Genomic DNA, 20,923 nt, shown 5'->3' on the forward strand with positions numbered 1-20,923 from the left:
AATGAAACTTGAAAGCTTTTGCACAGCAAAGGAAAACATAAACAAGATGAAAACACAACCCTTAGAATGGGAGAAAGTATTTGCAAATTAAGCAACTGACAAAGGATTACTCTCCAAAATTTATAAGCAGCTCATGCAGCTCAATATCAAAAAAACAAACAACCCAATCCAAAAATGGGCAGAAGACCTAAATAGACATTTCTCCAAAGAAGATATACAGATTGCCAACAAACACATGAAAGGATGCTCAATATCACTAATCATTAGAGAAATGCAAATCAAAACTACAATGAGGTATCACCTCACACCTGTCAGAATGGCCAGCATCAAAAAATCTACAAACAGTAAATGCTGAAGAGGGTGTGGAGAAAAGGGAACCCTCTTGAACTGTTGGTGGGAATGTAAATTGATACAGCTACTATGGAGAACAGCAAGGAGGTTCCTTAAGAAACTAAAAATAGAATTACCATACGACCCAGCAATCCCACTACCGGGCATATACCCTGAGAAAACCATAATTCAAAAAGAGTCATGTACCACAATGTTCACTGCAGCTCTATTTACAGTAGTCAGGACACGGAAGCAATGTAAGTGTCCATCAACAGATGAATGGATAAAGAAGATGTGGCACATATATACAATGGAATATTACTCAGCCACAAAAAGAAACAAAATTGAGTTATTTGTAGTGAGGTGGATGGACCTAGAGTCTGTCATACAGAGTGAAGTAAGTCAGAAAGAGAAAAACAAATACCGTATGCTAACACATATATATGGAATCTAAAAAAAAAATGGTTCTGAAGAACCTAGGGGCAGGACAGGAATAAAGACGCACACATAGAGAATGGACTTGAGGACACTGGGAGGGGGAAGGTTAAGCTGGAATGAAGTGAGAGAGTGGCATGGACATGTATACACTACCAAATGTAAAATAGATAGCTAGTGGGAAGCAGCCACATAGCACAGGGAGATCAGCTTGGTGCTTTGTGACCACCTAGAGGGGTGGGATAGGGAGGGTGGGAGGGAGAGGCAAGAGGGAGGAGATATGGGGATATATGTATATGTATAGCTGATTCACTTTGTTATACAGTAGAAACTAACACACCATTGTAAAGCAATTACACTCCAATGAAGATGTTAAGAAAAAAATAAAAAGAGTAACATTCAATGATTCACTGGGTACATCTGGATGTTTTGCCTAAAGAAGTATCTGAAATATACTAATTAAATTTACTAACAGAGTTCCCTACCTTGTCAAAGAGAGGCTGGTATAATGCTGCATACTTTCTTTCCAAGTCATGAACTTCTTCATAGAACTTGGCTTCTATATGAGCACATTTCACCTGAAGTTGTTTCAGTGCATTGATTCTTCTTTTTACTGCTTTGGGTAAACTAAAAGAGAGGGAATAAAAAATAAAACATCCATATGCCTGCAAAATAAGGCCGCATGCTTATTTTTTACTAAAATAAATTAACGTTAACATAGAATTAACACCCTTACCATGAAAAAGAGCTCCTAAAAATCATTAAGGACAAACACCACCTCCCCGCCCCCCCACCAAAAGCAGGGTGGTGGCGGAGGAGGAAGCTGAAAGATAATTCACAAAAAATACAAATAATCAAACACGGAAGAAAGGTCCAATCTCATAAAATATCCAAAAGAATGTAAATTTAAAAGAACTGCTGTCTTTTCCTTACCAAATTGGCAATTAAAAAAAAATTCCCAGGGGGGACTTCCCTGGCGGTCCAGTGCCTAGGACTCTGCGCTGTCACTGCCGAGGGCCTGGGTCAATCCCTAGTCGGGGAACTAAGATCCCGCAAGCCTCGAGGTGTAGCCAAAAAAAATTTTTTTAATAAAAGAAGAAAATTTTTTAAATTCCCAGGTTTGATGAGGCTGAGGGCAGAGGCCCTCTAATTCACACATCTTTCTTAAGGGTAAACAAGAACCTTGAAAATATTCTTTGCACCTACTTCTAAGACTTTATCCTAAGGAAATAACCAAATGTTTATGTGCTGGCGTGACCACTGATATATTATTTGTAAAAGTGGAAGACTGGGAACAATGCCAAGATGAGCAGGATTGAAACAGGGCCTGTCCACAACCATGTCCTCAAGGAATACTCAGCACCACAGGACGAGCTCCTGCTGACACAGCGAGGGAAAAACCAGAGACAACAGAGACAAGGCGTGCATTCTAGTCAAGAGTCAGACAACTATCAGCTCCTTAGCCCTTTGATACTTTTTACCTTCTAAGAAGCATTTTAGTTTGTATGCCTTACATTTATAAAACAGAAGGGAAAAAACATTTTAAACCCATTAAAATGATTTGTTTAACCTGAAGCCCTTAGTCACAATCTGGAACAAAGAGCAGACTCCTGCAGACTTCCCTGGTGGTGCAGTGGTTAGTTAAGACTCTGCTCTCCCAATGCAGGGGGCCCAGGTTCCATCCCTGGTCAGGAACCAGAGCCCACATGCCGCAACTAAGGAGCCCGCCTGCCGCAACTAAGACCCAGCACAACCAAATAAATTAATTAAAAAAAAAAAAGAGCAGACTCCTGGGCCCCACAAAGAACCACACTATCCCCCTTGGTGGGCCTAGGTCCTGCCCTCTGAGTCCTCCTCCACGTGGGCTGACTCCTCAAGGGCAGGGCTGGCATTAGTCTAATGGTATACAGTACCAGGCAGCTCCCAAGCACAGCACTGTTTAGAAAATACAGCCATCAAGGGGGACTGGTTCCAGAACCCTATGGATATCAAAATCCATGGATGCTCAAGTCCCTTATATAAAATGGTACAGTGTTTACACACTAAGCACATCCTCCCATATACTATAAATCATCACTAGATTGCTTACCATACCTAATACAATGTAAATGTTATGTAAATAGTTGCTGGCGTGCGGCAAATTCAAGTTTTGCTTTCTGGAACTTTCTGGAAAAATTTTCCCCCAATATTTTTGATCCGCAGTTGGTTGAATCTGCAGATGCACAACCCAGGGAACCCGTGGCTACAGAGGGTCAACTGTAGTGGAAAAGCCTTGAATCACAAAGGACCCTGTCCTGGTATAATCATACCCACGGCACAGTTTGGACAAAGGTCCTTCACCACAGACTGCCAACTACAGAAACCGTTCTACAACTACTGCTAGTGAGAGAACAAGGAAAAAGCAGAGTAAGAATTTAATAACACTGAATACATTAACATCTGTACTTCTTTTCTACATTAATTACACAACCTAATGTTATGTCTGAACTTTCAAATCTTCCTAATGGAGTAAAAATACAAGGACCTCTAAGCCAACTGAACCCAGATATCCTCCCCAGCCAGCCTCCAAACAGTAAGAGTAACTACACACCCTTCTTCTCCCCACAACAGGCACGTCATGTACAGCACGGAACGTGGAACTAACTCTATCACACAAAACCTTGCTCCCCTCCATTTCCTCTCAGCGAATGCCAGCCCATTCACCCAGTTTCTGAAGCCAGAAACTAGAAACCACCACTCATGCTCAGCTCTCCTACCTGCACCCAGCACCACCACACCCCACTGATCTAGTCTGCAAACACTTCACAGAACCTTCCCCACTGGGTCACCCCCCCGAAGAACCCTCTCTACAGGCAGAGCAGACGCCAAGCGTGCCCGCTCTGTGACAACATCCCCAGCCCCGTGCGGGACAGCCAGCGTGCGTGCGGGGTGACGCTCTGAGAGCCAGCCGTGCACTGGCTGTAGGAGGGGAGCCCCGAGCAGCTCAGCCCTCAGCAGGAAGACAGCCAGGCCCCGAGAAGAGCGGTCCAAGGGCTCGAAGGGTGGGCATCCTTATGGTGTTCTCTGTGAATACAACCAAGACACAGACCTCGTCCAAATAAGCCACGTTTCGGTGTTGCAGGCTCACGTAGGTGAGCCGGGCCGGACTGGGTCTCTTAGCGAACCAGGAGCCACCATGAAGAGAAAGCACTGCCCCCATGTGCCTGTACCTCCGCCCCCTGCTGACGCCCCAATCCGCCTGCTCACGGGACCTGTGAAGGCCTCTCACCCTACAGGCTGGCACTGTACACTCGCCCATAACTTGACACACCGCACTACCCTGGCCACAGGCCTGTAGCCTCTACCAGGCTCTGACCCCAGCACTCACCTTCGGGACCCCAGAGCCTGGCTCTCAGCAGGCAAGGTCTACTGAATGAAAAACATACTTATTCCTAGTCTAAGGAACCAGGAGAGGTTTTTTCTTTGTTTCTTAAAGTTGCGTCGTCTCACTCACGGCATACTTACGTCTCGATGTAGCTTGAAGGAGTGTGGGAGACACTGTCAAGTCGTTCCTGTAAAGCTGCCAAAACTTGAGGATTCTGCATCACCTGGTCTGCGAGCTTTTCTATTAAGAGTTAAAAAAAAACAAGGCCAAAAATTTTAAAATACACCCACCCCACAACAGCCAAGAGTTGAAAATCACAAACACATATCTACTACCTTTGCATATCTACTTTAATTTGTAAATACAGCAAGTAGCTTCTTAAAAACATCTGTTTCAAACATATTTACTTTTAAAGGCATCTGGTACTCTCTGTTAATCACCCGAGTGGATGGTTATAAACACACCGAGGGGAGCTGGAGAGTTCTGCTTCTCACCGGAGCGGTAGAGCCCCAGTCTCCCCACTGAGGACACTGTCACTTGCTAAGTTCAGGCAGTCTACCTCCCTCCCGGAAGCCGAGGACGGGGACAAGGTGCCCGTGGCTCAGTAAATCAGCGCACACTTCTGCCCCAGCTCAGGAAAGCGCGACTCCCACCAGCTCCCTGGGGGCACCAGACCTTGCAGGCGCTCTTTGCCTCCACCTTCACCCACCTTGCCCTCCTGCCCAAACCCGCCTCCTCCCAGGAACCCCTGCCCCTCTGCCCTGCAACCTCGACAGCTCACACACACTGTACTGACTCCCGAAGAACAAACACGATGCTGAGAGGGAGGTCAGCTGTGCCGCAGACTGGCTCACACCTGGCTCGCAGCACAGGCTCTGTGTTGAAAAGGTTCCCTCTCAGCGACACTGTACGGAAACCCAAACTTAGGGCCCTCACCCGACTCAAAAGGCAGCACAGACCTAGAGTTCTCCCCTGCCTTTTCTAAGACAGTGATGCGGGCAAGCTGAATACAACAAGTAGGCACTCAATTTTACCTTTTAACTACAATCCCAATCACTAACATGAAGCACTGTGTATGTGTATAAAACATATGTAACTGTATATACAAAACTGTATGAAAATACTAAAAATATACACAAACACACATCTCTAGCTCTGGCCACTGAAAGGTCTAGAAATAATGGCAGATGGCATTTATATTTTGGTTTTTAAATCTCTGTCCCAACTAAAAGATACAGGGCTCCTTGCGTAAATGTAGATTCCAGGTCTGGGGAAAGGAAAATTCAAGGGAAAATGGAACATCGCCTATGCCACAAAGCTAGAGAGAACTCAAAATGGATGGGACCGTAGCAAAAGGACATAGAAGCCAGCTTAAAGGGACCCCACTGGCCAAATGGGACAATTTGCACACTAAAAAGAATAATGATGGACAATGAGGGAAGATGGCGGAGTAGAAGGACGTGCTCTCACTCCCTCTTGCGAGAGAACACCACAATCACAACTAACTGCTGAACAATGATCGACAGGAAGACACTGGAACTCACCAAAAAGATACCTCACATTCAAAGACAAAGGAGAAGCCGCAATGAGACGGCAGGAGGGGCACAATCACAATAAAATCAAATCCCATAATTGCTGGGTGGGTGACTCACAAACCGGAGAACACTTATACCGCAGAAGTCCACCCACTGGAGTGAAGGTACTAAGCTCCACGTCAGGCTTCCCAACCTGGGGGTCTGGCAAAGGGAGGAGGAATTCCTAGAGAATCAGACTTTGAAAGCTAGCGTGATTTGACTGCAGAACTTCGATAGGACTGGGGGAAACAGAGACTCCACTCTTGGAGGGCACACACAAAGTAGTGTGTGCATCAGGACCCAGGGGAAGGAGCAGTGACCCCATAGGAGACTGAACCGCACCTACCTGATAGTGTTGGAGGGTCTCCTGCAGAGGCGGGGGATGGCTGTGGCTCACTGTGAGGACAAGGACACTGGCAGCAGAAGTTCTGGGAAGTACTCCTTGGCGTGAGCCCTCCCAGAGTCTGCCATTAGCCCACCAAAGAGCCTGGGTAGGCTCGAGTGTTGGGTCGCCTCAGGCCAAACAACCAACAGGGAGGGAACCAAGCCCCACCCATCAGCAGACAAGCGGATTAAAGTTTTACTGAGCTCTGCCCACCTGAGCAACAGCCACCTCTACCCACCACCAGTCCCTCCCATCAGGAAACTGGCACAAGCCTCTTAGATAGCCTCATCCACCAGAGGGCAGACAGCAGAAGCAAGAAGAACTACAATCCTGCAGCCTGTGGAACAAAAACCACATTCACAGGAAGATAAGACGAGATGAAAAGGCAGAGGGCTATATACCAGATGAAGAAACAAGATAAAATGCCAGAAAAACAACTAAATGAAGTGGAGATAGACAACCTTCCAGAAAAAGAATTCAGAATAATGATGGTGAAGATGACCCAGGACCTCGGAAAAAGAATGGAGGCAAAGATCGAGGAGATGGAAGAAATATTTAACAAAGACCTAGAAGAATTAAAGAACAAACAAACAGAGATGAACAATACAATAACTGAAATGAAAACTACACTAGAAGGAATCAATAGCAGAATAACTGAGGCAGAAGAACGGATAAGTGACCAGGAAGACAGAATGGTGGAATTCACTGCTGTAGGACAGAATAAAGAAAAACGATTGAAAAGACATGAAAACAGCCTAAGAGATATCTGGGACAACATTAAATGCAACAACATTCGCATTATAGGGGTCCCAGAAGGAGAAGAGAGAGAGAAAGGACTCGAGAAAATATTTGAAGAGATTATAGTCGAAAACTTCCCGAACATGGGAAAGGAGATAGCCACCGAAGTCCAGGAAGCACAGCGGGTCCCATACAGGATAAACCCAAGGAGAAACATGTCAAGACACACAGTAATCAAACTGGCAAAAATTAAAGACAAAGAAAAATGATTGAAAGCAGCAAGGGAAAAGTGACAAATAACATACAAGGAAACTCCCATAAGATTAACAGCTGATTTCGCAGCAGAAACTCTACAAGCCAGAAGGGAGTGGCATGATATATTTAAAGTGATGAAAGGGAAGAACCTACAACCAAGATTACTCTACCTGGCAAGGATCTCATTCAGATTTGATGGAGAAATCAAAAGCTTTACAGACAAGCAAAAGCTAAGAGAATTCAGCACCACCAAACCAGCTCTACAACAAATGCTCAAAGAACTTCTCTAAGTGGGAAACACAAGAGAAGAAAAGGACCTACAAAAACAAACCCAAAACAAGTAAGAAAATGGCAATAAGAACATACATATCGATAATTACCTTAAACGTGAATGGATTAAATGCTCCAACCAAAAGACACAGGCTTGCTGAATGGATACAAAAACAAGACCCATATATATGCTGTCTACAAGAGACCCACTTCAGACCTAGGGACACATACAGACTGAAAGTGAGGGGATGGAAAAAGATATTCCATGCAAATGGAAATCAAAAGAAAGCTGGAGTAGCTATACTCATATCAGATAAAATAGACTTTAAAATAAAGAATGTTACAAGAGACAAGGAAGGACACTACATAATGATCCAGGGATCAATCCAAGAAGAAGATATAACAATTATAAATATATATGCACCCAACATAGGAGCACCTCAATACATAAGGCAACTGCTAACAGCTATAAAAGAGGAAATCGACAGTAACACAATAATAGTGGGGGACTTTAACACCTCACTTACACCAATGGACAGATCATCCAAAATGAAAATAAATAAGGAAACACAAGCTTTAAATGACACAATAGACCAGATAGATTTAATTGATATATATAGGACATTCCATCCAAAAACGGCAGATTACACGTTCTTCTCAAGTGCGCACGGAACATTCTCCAGGATAGATCACATCTTGGGTCACAAATCAAGCCTCAGTAAATTTAAGAAAATTGAAATCATATCAAGCATCTTTTCTGACCACAACGCTATGAGATTAGAAATGAATTACAGGGAAAAAAACGTAAAAAAGACAAACACATGGAGGCTAAACAATACGTTACTAAATAACCAAGAGATCACTGAAGAAATCAAACAGGAAATAAAAAAATACCTAGAGACAAATGACAATGAAAACACGACGACCCAAAACCTATGGGATGCAGCAAAAGCGGTTCTAAGAGGGAAGTTTATAGCTATACAAGCCTACCTAAAGAAACAAGAAAAATCTCAAGTAAACAATCTAACCTTACACCTAAAGAAACTAGAGAAAGAAGAACAAACAAAACCCAAAGTTAGCAGAAGGAAAGAAATCATAAAGATCAGAGCAGAAATAAATGAAATAGAAACAAAGAAAACAATAGCAAAGATCAATAAAACTAAAAGTTGGTTCTTTGAGAAGATAAACAAAATTGATAAGCCATTAGCCAGACTCATCAAGAAAAAGAGGGAGAGGACTCAAATCAATAAAATCAGAAACGAAAAAGGAGAAGTTACAACAGACACCGCAGAAATACAAAACATCCTAAGAGACTACTACAAGCAACTTTATGCCAATAAAATGGACAACCTGGAAGAAATGGACAAATTCTTAGAAAGGTATAACCTTCCAAGACTGAATAAGGAAGAAACAGAAAATATCAACAGACCAATCACAAGTAATGAAATTGAAACTGTGATTAAAAATCTTCCAACAAACAAAAGTCCAGGACCAGATGGCTTCACAGGTGAATTCTATCAAACATTTAGAGAAGAGCTAACACCCATCCTTCTCAAACTCTTCCAAAAAATTGCAGAAGAAGGAACACTCCCAAACTCATTCTATGAGGCCACCATCACCCTGATACCAAAACCAGACAAAGACACTACAAAAAAAGAAAATTACAGACCAATATCACTGATGAATATAGATGCAAAAATCCTCAACAAAATACTAGCAAACAGAATCCAACAACACATTAAAAGGATCATACACCACGATCAAGTGGGATTTATCCCAGGGATGCAAGGATTCTTCAATATACGCAAATCAATCAATGTGATACACCATATTAACAAATTGAAGAATAAAAACCATATGATCATCTCAATAGATGCAGAAAAAGCTTTTGACAAAATTCAACACCCATTTCTGATAAAAACTCTCCAGAAAGTGGGCATACAGGGAACCTACCTCAACATAATAAAGGCCATATATGACAAACCCACAGCAAACATCATTCTCAATGGTGAAAAACTGAAAGCATTTCCTCTAAGATCAGGAACGAGACAAGGATGTCCACTCTCACCACTATTATTCAACATAGTTCTGGAAGTCCTAGCCACGGCAATCAGAGAAGAAAAAGAAATAAAAGGAATACAAATTGGAAAAGAAGAAGTAAAACTGTCACTGTTTGCGGATGACATGATACTATACATAGAGAATCCTAAAACTGCCACCAGAAAACTGCTAGAGCTAATTAATGAATATGGTAAAGTTGCAGGTTACAAAATTAATGCACAGAAATCTCTTGCATTCCTATACACTAATGATGAAAAATCTGAAAGAGAAATTATGGAAACACTCCCATTTACCATTGCAACAAAAAAAATAAAATACCTAGGAATAAACCTACCTAGGGAGACAAAAGACCTGTATGCAGAAAACTATAAGACACTGATGAAAGAAATTAAAGATGATACAAATAGATGGAGAGATATACCATGTTCTTGGATTGGAAGAATCAACATTGTGAAAATGAGTATACTACCCAAAGCAATCTACAGATTCAATGCAATCCCTATCAAATTACCAATGGCATTTTTTACGGAGCTAGAACAAATCATCTTAAAATTTGTATGGAGACACAAAAGACCCCGAATAGCCAAAGCAGTCTTGAGGGAAAAAAATGGAGCTGGAGGAATCAGACTCCCTGACTTCAGACTCTACTACAAAGCTACAGTAATCAAGACAATATGGTACTGGCACAAAAACAGAAACATAGATCAATGGAACAAGATAGAAAGCCCAGAGATTAACCCACGCACCTATGGTCAACTAATCTATGACAAAGGAGGCAAGGATATACAGTGGAGAAAAGACAGTCTCTTCAATAAGTGGTGCTGGGAAAACTGGACAGCTACATGTAAAAGAATGAAATTAGAATACTCCCTAACACCATACACAAAAATAAACTCAAAATGGATTAGAGACCTAAATATAAGACTGGACACTATAAAACTCTTAGAGGAAAACATAGGAAGAACACTCTTTGACATAAATCACAGCAAGATCTTTTTTGATCCACCTCCTGGAGTAATGGAAATAAAAACAAAAATAAACAAGTGGGACCTAATGAAACTTCAAAGCTTTTGCACAGCAAAGGAAACCATAAACAAGACAAAAAGACAACCCTCAGAATGGGAGAAAATATTTGCAAATGAATCAACTGACAAAGGATTAATCTCCAAAATATATAAACAGCTCATTCAGCTCAATATCAAAGAAACAAACACCCCAATCCAAAAATGGGCAGAAGACCTAAATAGACATTTCTCCAAAGAAGACATACAGACGGCCACGAAGCACATGAAAAGATGCTCAACATCACTAATTATTAGAGAAATGCAAATCAAAACTACAATGAGGTATCACCTCACTCCTGTTAGAATGGGCATCATCAGAAAATCTACAAACAACAAATGCTGGAGAGGGTGTGGAGAAAAGGGAACCCTCTTGCACTGTTGGTGGGAATGTAAATTGATACAGCCACTATGGAGAACAATATGGAGGTTCCTTAAAAAACTAAAAATAGAATTACCATATGACCCAGCAATCCCACTACTGGGCATATACCCAGAGAAAACCGTAATTCAAAAGGACACATGCACCCGAATGTTCATTGCAGCACTATTTACAATAGCCAGGTCATGGAAGCAACCTAAATGCCCATCAACAGACGAATGGATAAAGAAGAGGTGGTACATATATACAATGGAATATTACTCAGCCATAAAAAGGAACGAAATTGAGTCATTTGTTGAGACGTGGATGGATCTAGAGACTGTCATACAGAGTGAAGTAAGTCAGAAAGAGAAAAACAAATATCGTATATTAATGCATGTATGTGGAACCTAGAAAAATGGTACAGATGAGCCAGTTTGCAGGGCAGAAGTTGAGACACAGATGTAGAGAATGGACATATGGACACCAAGGGGGGAAAACTGCGGTGAGGTGGGGATGGTGGTGTGCTGAATTGGGCGATTGGGATTGACATGTATACACTGATGTGTATAAAACTGATGCCTAATAAGAACCTGCAGTATAAAAAAACAAACAAAACAACTAATACTAAACTTTCATTGGGTTATTTGTATGGAAATATGTTAATATAAATGTTTCAGACATTACATGAAATTTCTAAAAATGTTATATTTGTATTTGTATGGAAATATGTATGGAAATATGTTAATATAAATGTTTCAGACATTACATGAAATTTCTAAAAATCTTATATTTGTATTTGTATGGAAATATGTATGGAAATATGTTAATATAAATGTTTCAGACATTACAGGAAACTTCTAAAAATCTTATATGTTCTGGTATAAGGTTATAAGTAATAATCCTAGTTATTACTTTAAAATGTATATTTCAGAAATAACTAATTTTCTTGTCAACTGCATTATTATGAACTTTCATCAAATCTTTAACCATGGTCATTTTTAAGTCTTCTGTCATTTACAGACAGTTCTGGGTGTACTCTGATGATTTTGCAAGTATGTTCCTATAAAAGGGTTTCATCTTCAAGAAATTCATGGAAAAGACTCTGACAAGTACAGGTTTCTGGTAACTGACTGTACTGCTGAACTGAATGAATAAGCATTTTCAGAACTCTAATGAAAAGCTGATGAACTCATAAAAGTGCTAACAAAAGATCAAGATGAAAAAAAAAAATTAATTACATGGGACTGAGTGAACTGATGAGGATGAGTATAATTTTTGTGACTTTCTGTCTGAATTAAAAAAAAAAAATCCCGCAAGGACTCAGAGGCAAAGAATATACAAATCAATTTTCACTGCAAAGTAAAGGAGCTGTTACAGTGGAGGATTACTGGACTGAATGTCAATATTATGACATAGTATGAGTGTGTTTCATGTTTGGTAATTGCAATCATTGTTGCTTTTGTTGTGGTCATCCATGTACAATGCTTGGTGTCAGTCTATTTATCTCTTGTAAAAATAAAATACAGTGTGTGTGTGTGGAAAAAAAAAAAAAAAATTAAAGACAAAGAAAAATGATTGAAAGCAGCAAGGGAAAAGTGACAAATAACATACAAGGAAACTCCCATAAGATTAACAGCTGATTTCGCAGCAGAAACTCTACAAGCCAGAAGGGAGTGGCATGATATATTTAAAGTGATGAAAGGGAAGAACCTACAACCAAGATTACTCTACCTGGCAAGGATCTCATTCAGATTTGATGGAGAAATCAAAAGCTTTACAGACAAGCAAAAGCTAAGAGAATTCAGCACCACCAAACCAGCTCTACAACAAATGCTCAAAGAACTTCTCTAAGTGGGAAACACAAGAGAAGAAAAGGACCTACAAAAACAAACCCAAAACAAGTAAGAAAATGGCAATAAGAACATACATATCGATAATTACCTTAAACGTGAATGGATTAAATGCTCCAACCAAAAGACACAGGCTTGCTGAATGGATACAAAAACAAGACCCATATATATGCTGTCTACAAGAGACCCACTTCAGACCTAGGGACACATACAGACTGAAAGTGAGGGGATGGAAAAAGATATTCCATGCAAATGGAAATCAAAAGAAAGCTGGAGTAGCAATATTCATATCAGATAAAATAGACTTTAAAATAATGAATGTGGGGCTTCCCTGGTGGCGCAGTGGTTGAGAGTCTGCCTGCCAATGCGGAGGACACGGGTTCGAGCCCTGGTCTGGGAGGATCCCACGTGCCGCAGAGCGGCTGGGCCCGTGAGCCACAACTCCTGAGCCTGCGCGTCTGGAGCCTGTGCTCCGCAACAAGAGAGGCCGCGATAATGAGAGGCCCACGTGCCGCGATGAAGAGTGGCCCCCGCTTGCCGCAACTGGAGAAAGCCCCGCACGGAAACAAAGACCCAACACAGCCATTAAAAAATAAATAAATAAATAATGAATGTTACAAGAGACAAGGAAGGACACTATATAATGATCAAGGGATCAATCCAAGAAGAAGATATAACAATTATAAATATATATGCACCTAACATAGGAGCACCTCAATACATAAAGCAACTGCTAACAGCTATAAAAGAGGAAATCGACAGTAACACAATAATACTGGGGGACTTTAACACCTCACTTACACTAATGGACAGATCATCCAAACAGAAAATCAGTAAGTAAACACAAGCTTTAAATGACACAATAGACCAGATAGATTTAATTGATATTTATAGGACATTCCATCCAAAAACAGCAGATTACACTTTCTTCTCAAGTGCACATGGAACATTCTCCAGGATAGATCACATCTTGGGTCACAAATCAAACCTCAGTAAATTTAAGAAAACTGAAATCGTATCAAGCATCTTTTCTGACCACAACACTATGAGATTAGAAATCAATTCCAGGGAAAAAAACGTAAAAAACACAAACACATGGAGGCTAAACAATACATCACTAAATAACCAAGAGATCACTGAAGAAATCAAAGAGGAAATTAAAAAATACCTAGAGACAAATGACAATGAAAACACAACAATCCAAAACCTATGGGATGCAGCAAAAGCTGTTCTAAGAGAGAAGTTTATAGCTATACAAGCCTACCTCAAGAAACAAGAAAAATCTCAAATAAACAATCTAACCTCACACCTAAAGGAACTAGAGAAAGAAGAACAAACAAAACCCAAAGTTAGCAGAAGGAAAGAAATCATAAAGGTCAGAGCAGAAACAAATGAAATAGAAATAAAGAAAACAATAGCAAAGATCAATAAAACTAAAAGCTGGTTCTTTGAGAAGATAAACGAAATTGATAAACCATTAGCCAGACTCATCAAGAAAAAGAGGGAGAGGACTCAAATCAATAAAATGAGAAATGAAAAAGGAGAGGTTACAACAGACACCGCAGAAATACAAAGCATCCTAAGAGACTACTACAAGCAACTCTATGCCAATAAGATGGACAACCTGGAAGAAATGGACAAATTCTTAGAGAGGTATAACCTTCCAAGACTGAACCAGGAAGAAATAGAAAATATGAACACCCCAATCACAAGTAATGAAACTGAAACTGTAATTAAAAATCTTCGAACAAACAAAAGTTCAGGACCAGATGGCTTCACGGGTGAATTCTATCAAACATTTAGAGAAGAGCTAACACCCATCCTTCTCAAACTCTTCCAAAATATAGCAGAGGGAGGAACACTCCCAAACTCACTCTATGAGGCCACCATCACCCTGATACCAAAACCAGACAAAGATACTACAAAAAAAGAAAATTACAGACCAATATCACTGATGAATATAGATGCAAAAATCCTCAACAAAATACTAGCAAACAGAATCCAACAACACATTAAAAGGATCATACACCATGATCAAGTGGGATTTATCCCAGGGATGCAAGGATTCTTCAATATACGCAAATCAATCAATGTGATACACCATATTAACAAATTGAAGAATAAAAGCCATATGATCATCTCAATAGATGCAGAAAAAGCTTTTGACAAAATTCAACACCATTTATGATAAAAACTCTCCAGAAAGTGGGCATAGAAGGAACCTACCTCAACATATAAAGGCCATATACGACAAACCTACAGCAAACATCATTCGCAATGGTGAAAAACTGAAACCATTTCCTCTAAGGTCAGGAACAAGACAAGGATGTCCACTCTCACCACTATTATTCAACATAGTTTTGGAAGTCCTAGACACAGCAATCAGAGAAGAAAAAGAAATAAAAGGAATACAAATCGGAAAAGAAGTAAAACTGTCACTGTTTGCAGATGACATGATACTATACATAGAGAATCCTAAAGATGCCACCAGAAAACTACTAGAGCTAATCAATGAATTTGGTAAAGTAGCAGGATACAAAACTAACGCACAGAAATCTCTTGCATTCCTATACACTAGTGATGAAAAATCTGAAAGAGAAATTAAGTAAACGCTCCCATTTACCACTGCAACAAAAAGAATAAAATTCCTAGGAATAAACTTACCTAGGGAGACAAAAGACCTGTAGGCAGAAAACTATAAGACACTGATGAAAGAAGTTAAAGATGATACCAACAAATGGAGAGATATACCATGTTCTTGGATTGGAAGAATCAATACTGTGAAAATGACTATACTACCCAAAGCAATCTACAGATTCAGTGTAATCCCTATCAAATTACCAGTGGCATTTTTTACAGAACTAGAACAAAAAATCTTAAAATTTGTATGGAGACACAAAAGACCCCGAATAGCCAAAGCAGTTTTCAGGGAAAAAAAACGGAGCTGGAGGAATCAGGCTCCCGGACTTCAGACTATACTACAAAGCTACAGTAATCAAGACAATATGATACTGGCACAAAAACAGAAATATAGATCAATGGAACAAGATAGAAAGCCCAGAGATAAACCCATGCACCTATGCTCAACTAATCTATGACAAGGGAGGCAAGGATATACAATGGAGAAAAGAGAGCATCTTCAATAAGTGGTGCTGGGAAAACTGGACAGCTACATGTAAGAGAATAAAATTAGAATACTCCCTAACACCATACACACAAATAAACTCAAAATGGATTAGAGACCTAATGTAAGACTGGACACTATAAAACTCTTAGAGGAAAACATAGGAAGAATACTCTGACATAAATCACAGCAAGATCTTTTTTGATCCACCTCCTAGAGTAATGGAAATAAAAACAAAAATTAACAAATGAGACCTAATGAAACTTGAAAGCTTTTGCCCAGCAAAGGAAACCATACACAAGACGAAAAGACAACCCTCAGAATGGGAGAAAATATTTGCAAACCAATCAATGGACAAAGGATTAACCTCCAAAATATATAAACAGCTCATGCAGCTCAATATTAAAAAAACAAACAACCCAATCCAAAAATGGGCAGAAGACCTAAATAGACATTTATCCAAAGAAGACATACAGATGGCCAAGAAGCACATGAAAAGCTGCTCAACATCACTGATTATTAGAGAAATGCAAATCAAAACTACAATGAGGTATCACCTCACACCACTTAGAATGGGCATCATCAGAAAATCTACAAACAACAAACGCTGGAGAGGGTGTGGAGGAAAGGGAACCCTCTTGCACTGTCGGCGAGAATGTGAATTGATATAGCAACTATGGAGAACAGTATGGAGGTTCCTTAAAAAACTAAAAACAGAATTACCGTATGACCCAGCAATCCCACTACTGGGCATATACCCAGAGAAAACCATAATTCAAAAAGACACATGCACCCCAATGTTCATTGCAGCACTATTTACAATAGCCAGGACATGGAAGCAACCTAAGTGTCCATCGACAGACGAATGGATAAAGAAGATGTGGTACATGTATACAATGGAGTATTATTACTCAGCCATAAAAAGGAATGAAATTGGGTCATTTGTAGAGATGTGGATGGATCTAGAGACTGTCATACAGAGTGAAGTCAGAAAGAGAAAAACAAATATCGTATATTAACAAATATATGTGGAACCTAGAAAAATGGTACAGATGAACCGGTTTGCAGGGCAGAAATTGAGACACAGATGTAGAGAACAAACGTATGGACACCAAGGGGGGAAAGCGGCGGGGGGTGGTGGTGGTGGTGTGATGAATTGGGAGACTGGGATTGACATGTATACACTGATGTGTATAAAATGGATGACTAATATGAACCTGCTGTATAAAAAATTAATTTATTAAAAAAAAAGAATAATGATGGCAAATGATTTAACACTGAATAAAAAGCTAATCCATGAGTCTATAGTAACATTAAAACAGGGTAGCGGGGGAGTAGGGAAGTATTTCTTTAATAGATGTAATATGTTAGTCAGATTGACAGAATTAGAAAAACACCCTTTGGTGACCACCAATGTCATCACGGATTCAGCAAGGATCGTCAGTGGTGCCCGAATCCCTACGTAGGAGTCTTAGGGAGAACAGGATTCCCGCAGGGTGCCCGACAGCTTCCTTACTACAAGGACCCTAAGGACAGAGCCCAGCAGACACTGTCTTCACCACGTCATCACTCTCGGGAGGCCCGTCACAGGCCTAACTGCATTCCCACTCCATCAGGTCGCCTACGTGCTCGTCCTGCCAAGACATTTACCCTGAATCTAGTGAGGAGAAAACCACCAGACCCATCCAGAGTGTGGGCATTCTACAAGACAGCTGGAGCACACGGCCTGCTGATGTGTCCCTGCGAGGAAGGGTACAAAAGGTGGGGGGATAACTCTAGAATAAAGGGGACAGAACTAAACGCGATACACGATCCTTGGCCAGCCCTGGATTTGAGTGTGGGGTAAGGCGGTAAAAGAACTGCTGAGAAAACCAGGAAAATACGAACGTGACTGTACATTAGCTAACAGTACTGGACCAACATTAAATTTCTTGGTTGTGGTAATGGCATTGTGGTTATGAGACTTTATCCTAGTTTTTAGGAAACGTATACTAAATTGTTTTAGGAAGAAAAAGCCAGAATATCCACAACTTGCTTTCAAACAGTTCAGAGGGAAAAACAAGTATAGATAAATACTTGAAAATGGAGGAAAGGGCCTTACCTGGAGGCGCAATGGTTGAGAACCCGCCTGCCAATGCAGGGGACACGGGTTCGAGCCCTGGTCCAGGAAGATCCTATATGCCGTGGAACAACTAAGCCCGCGCACCACAACTACTGAGCCTGCGCTCTAGAGCTCGTGCTCCGCAACAAGAGAAGCCACCGCAATGAGAAGCCTGAGCACCGCAACGAAGAGTAGCCCCCGCTCACCGCAACTAGAGAAAGCCCGCGCACAGCAATGAAGACCCAACACAGCCAAAAATAAATAAACAAATTAATTTTTTTCAAAAAAAGAAAATGGAGAAAGAGTAATATATCTATGAATTTATGATCATATCAAAACGATATGATATCTGGGACGTGCTTCAGAATAATCACGGGAAGAGAAGTAAAGGCACAGGTGAAAAAAGCCTGAGCGCCTGGTAACCAGCGCTAACGGCGAGAGGCGGCAGGCAGAGGTGCACTGTGCTATTCACTTGACCTCCAAGGTCTGAGTAGGAGCCTCCCTGCTCTGCATGCAAACTCTCCAACGGTTCACTTTCCCGTGTGCAGTGAACTGACCTGTATTACTTGCATTTTTAGCAGCTTCCAAGGAATCTGAAGGAACCCCATCTGAAAAACTAAAACAATATATTTAAAAAGTATTACTCTAAAAAAAGTTTCAAAGATAAATAGCACAAGGGCGTTTTTCTTACTTAACATATTAAGAGGTGTCTCCACAGTAACTTCAGACTTGAGCAGAAGACAACTACAGACACACACATGTTACCTATGAAATACTTTCCTCACCGTTATTAAAAAAAGCCGCCTTGCCAAGCTGTTAGGACACAGTGCCCACAGTGGCTCTGTGGGACAGCCACACAAAGTCTCTAAAAACACAAAGGTTTTTAGTATCAATATATGACACACTTTTCACATCTAAAGCAAGTTCTTCATGGGCTCAAAAACACAGAGAGGAAAAAAGAGCCATCAGCTGGAGCACCTAATGATGTTTACAGAGATAAGGCTTGCCTCTTGCTCACCAACCAAAATTTAAACTCCAATAAACAAAGTCCATTTTGGCTTACCTGTTATCTGCCATCTGAATGTTTTTATCTCCTACAAATCAGAAAAGAATTAACATTACTAAATATTCATAAACAAAAAAATTTTCAAATGTACTCTTTTCACAGTGATTTTCAGTGGGGGACGAGGACCTTGTAAGGAGGGGCAGGAGGGACTGTTCTGGGGTGATGTAAATATCAAGACCTTGAATGGGGTACTGGTTACTTGGATATATACACTTGTCAAAACTCATCAAATTAAAAACTTATACGCCTTTCAGTGCAAGCACATTTACTCATAAAAAATTTCTCTTGCTGGCACTAAAATGACCAGACTTCAGAATAAAGACAATTCATCAACTTTAACTTGTCTTATGTCTATAATAAGTTTTAGAAACAGAAACATTTATTTATGCTAGGCCAATTATTTTAGAGCAATTCAAAGAATTTACTGGAGCTCACATTGTCTTTCAAACCCTAACTCACAGAACGATTTTAAAATTTTGTTTATTCTGTATGTTCTACTACTTCTACACTGAAGATGCAGTACTTGTGTAAAAACATCATATAATACACACAATTATGATCCCACTTTTACAAAAGACATATAAAAAAAGATTATCTCCAGATTAGGTGACTTTCTACCTATAAGTATTAAAGGTGGGTTCTAAGACATTTATGACTTAAATAGAACTTGATATTAGTACAATTTCAAAGCCCTATCTAAATGCAGAGCTAAAAACAGTCAGGTTTGGTGATCATGTTTCCTTAGTCCTAGATGTAGTAAATCCACTTCAGATCCCCCTCTGAAGGGTGGTTTCAGGCTGACAACTGGTCGATGACTCATTCTTAGGTATCTGAGCAAAGCCCAAACCCCTTAATCAGTGCTTCAGGGTCAAAGAAAAGAACAATAACCCTTCACAGTTAGGAAATATAGCTCCAATTGGAATTTATGAACTACAATTGTTTTAAGTGCATCTTTCTTAGGTAATTCTGTTTCAAAATAAAACACTGTGATTACTTTAAAAATTTGAAATACTACATAAATGTTACATTATCTTTTTCAAAAGCTAAATGATTTAAGGAAACAAATGAAAATCAGGAGAGGAAAAACCCTCCAACAGTCCCCATCACCTTCTGCTGAGTCCAAAGTCACTCCACACAGAAACCCGAATTCCTACACCTCCCAGCTTAGCTCCTCCGCAATCTGCTGCATGCATGCAGCCACACCTGGGCTATTCCCAAGCTTTTTTTTTTTTTCTTTTTTTAAATAAATAAATATATTTATTTATTTATTTTTGGCCGCGTTGGTTCTTCGTTGCTGCGCGTGGGTTTTCTCTAGCTGCAGTGAGCAAGGACTACTCTTTGTTGCGGTGCGCGGCCTTCGCATTGCGGTGGCTTCTCTTCTTGCGGAGCACAGACTCTAGGCACGCAGGCTTCAGTACTTGTGGCACGCGGGCTCAGTAGCTGTGGCTCGCGGGCTCTAGAGTGCAGGCTCAGTAGTTGTGGAGCACAGGCTTAGTTGCTCCGCGGCATGTGGGATCTTCCTGGACCAGGGCTTGAACCCATGTCCCTTGCATTGGCAGGCGGATTCTTAACCACTGCAACACCAGGGAAGTCCGATTCCCAAGCTTATATTCTGCTTTTTCATATATTACAAATGCAAAACATGAAACAGGCAGGTCTTCAAAATAACATCTGATGACAACATTTTAAGAGCTAATACACTTACCTTTTACCAGTTGTTAAATACTGAAGTTCCCCCCCCATGATATACTTCTGATAACATCTACATGAACACATCTTAGTTTACATGGCTTCCAATCCCAAGTAATTCTTTATATGGCAATAGTAGGATTGTGATTGTAGGATTTCTGGGTCAAAGAACAGGAATGGATACTGATACCTACTGCCAAACTGGTTACACACTGAAACCAACTACAATTTGGCTACATAATTGACGTCTCCATCG

General features: G+C 40.4%; 1 protein-coding gene across 8 annotated transcripts in view; it reads right to left on the minus strand.

Annotated features, from left to right (window-relative positions):
• Positions 1-20,923, minus strand: part of NAP1L4 (nucleosome assembly protein 1 like 4) — a 79,763-nt gene that overhangs the window by 40,916 nt on the left and 17,924 nt on the right. For all 8 annotated transcript variants that reach the window (XM_057552097.1, XM_057552096.1, XM_007171141.2 and 5 more), the window contains exons 2-5: positions 18,976-19,006; positions 18,470-18,528; positions 4,270-4,369; positions 1,251-1,392 (exon numbers count right to left, since the gene is read on the minus strand). In XM_057552097.1, coding sequence (XP_057408080.1) covers positions 1,251-1,392; positions 4,270-4,369; positions 18,470-18,528; positions 18,976-18,989 — 315 coding nt within the window. In that variant the 5' untranslated portion in view covers positions 18,990-19,006. The remainder of the gene's footprint in view (positions 1-1,250; positions 1,393-4,269; positions 4,370-18,469; positions 18,529-18,975; positions 19,007-20,923) is intronic.

The sequence above is a fragment of the Balaenoptera acutorostrata genome, chromosome 9, assembly GCF_949987535.1.
Source record: "Balaenoptera acutorostrata chromosome 9, mBalAcu1.1, whole genome shotgun sequence".
NCBI lineage: Eukaryota > Metazoa > Chordata > Mammalia > Artiodactyla > Balaenopteridae > Balaenoptera > Balaenoptera acutorostrata.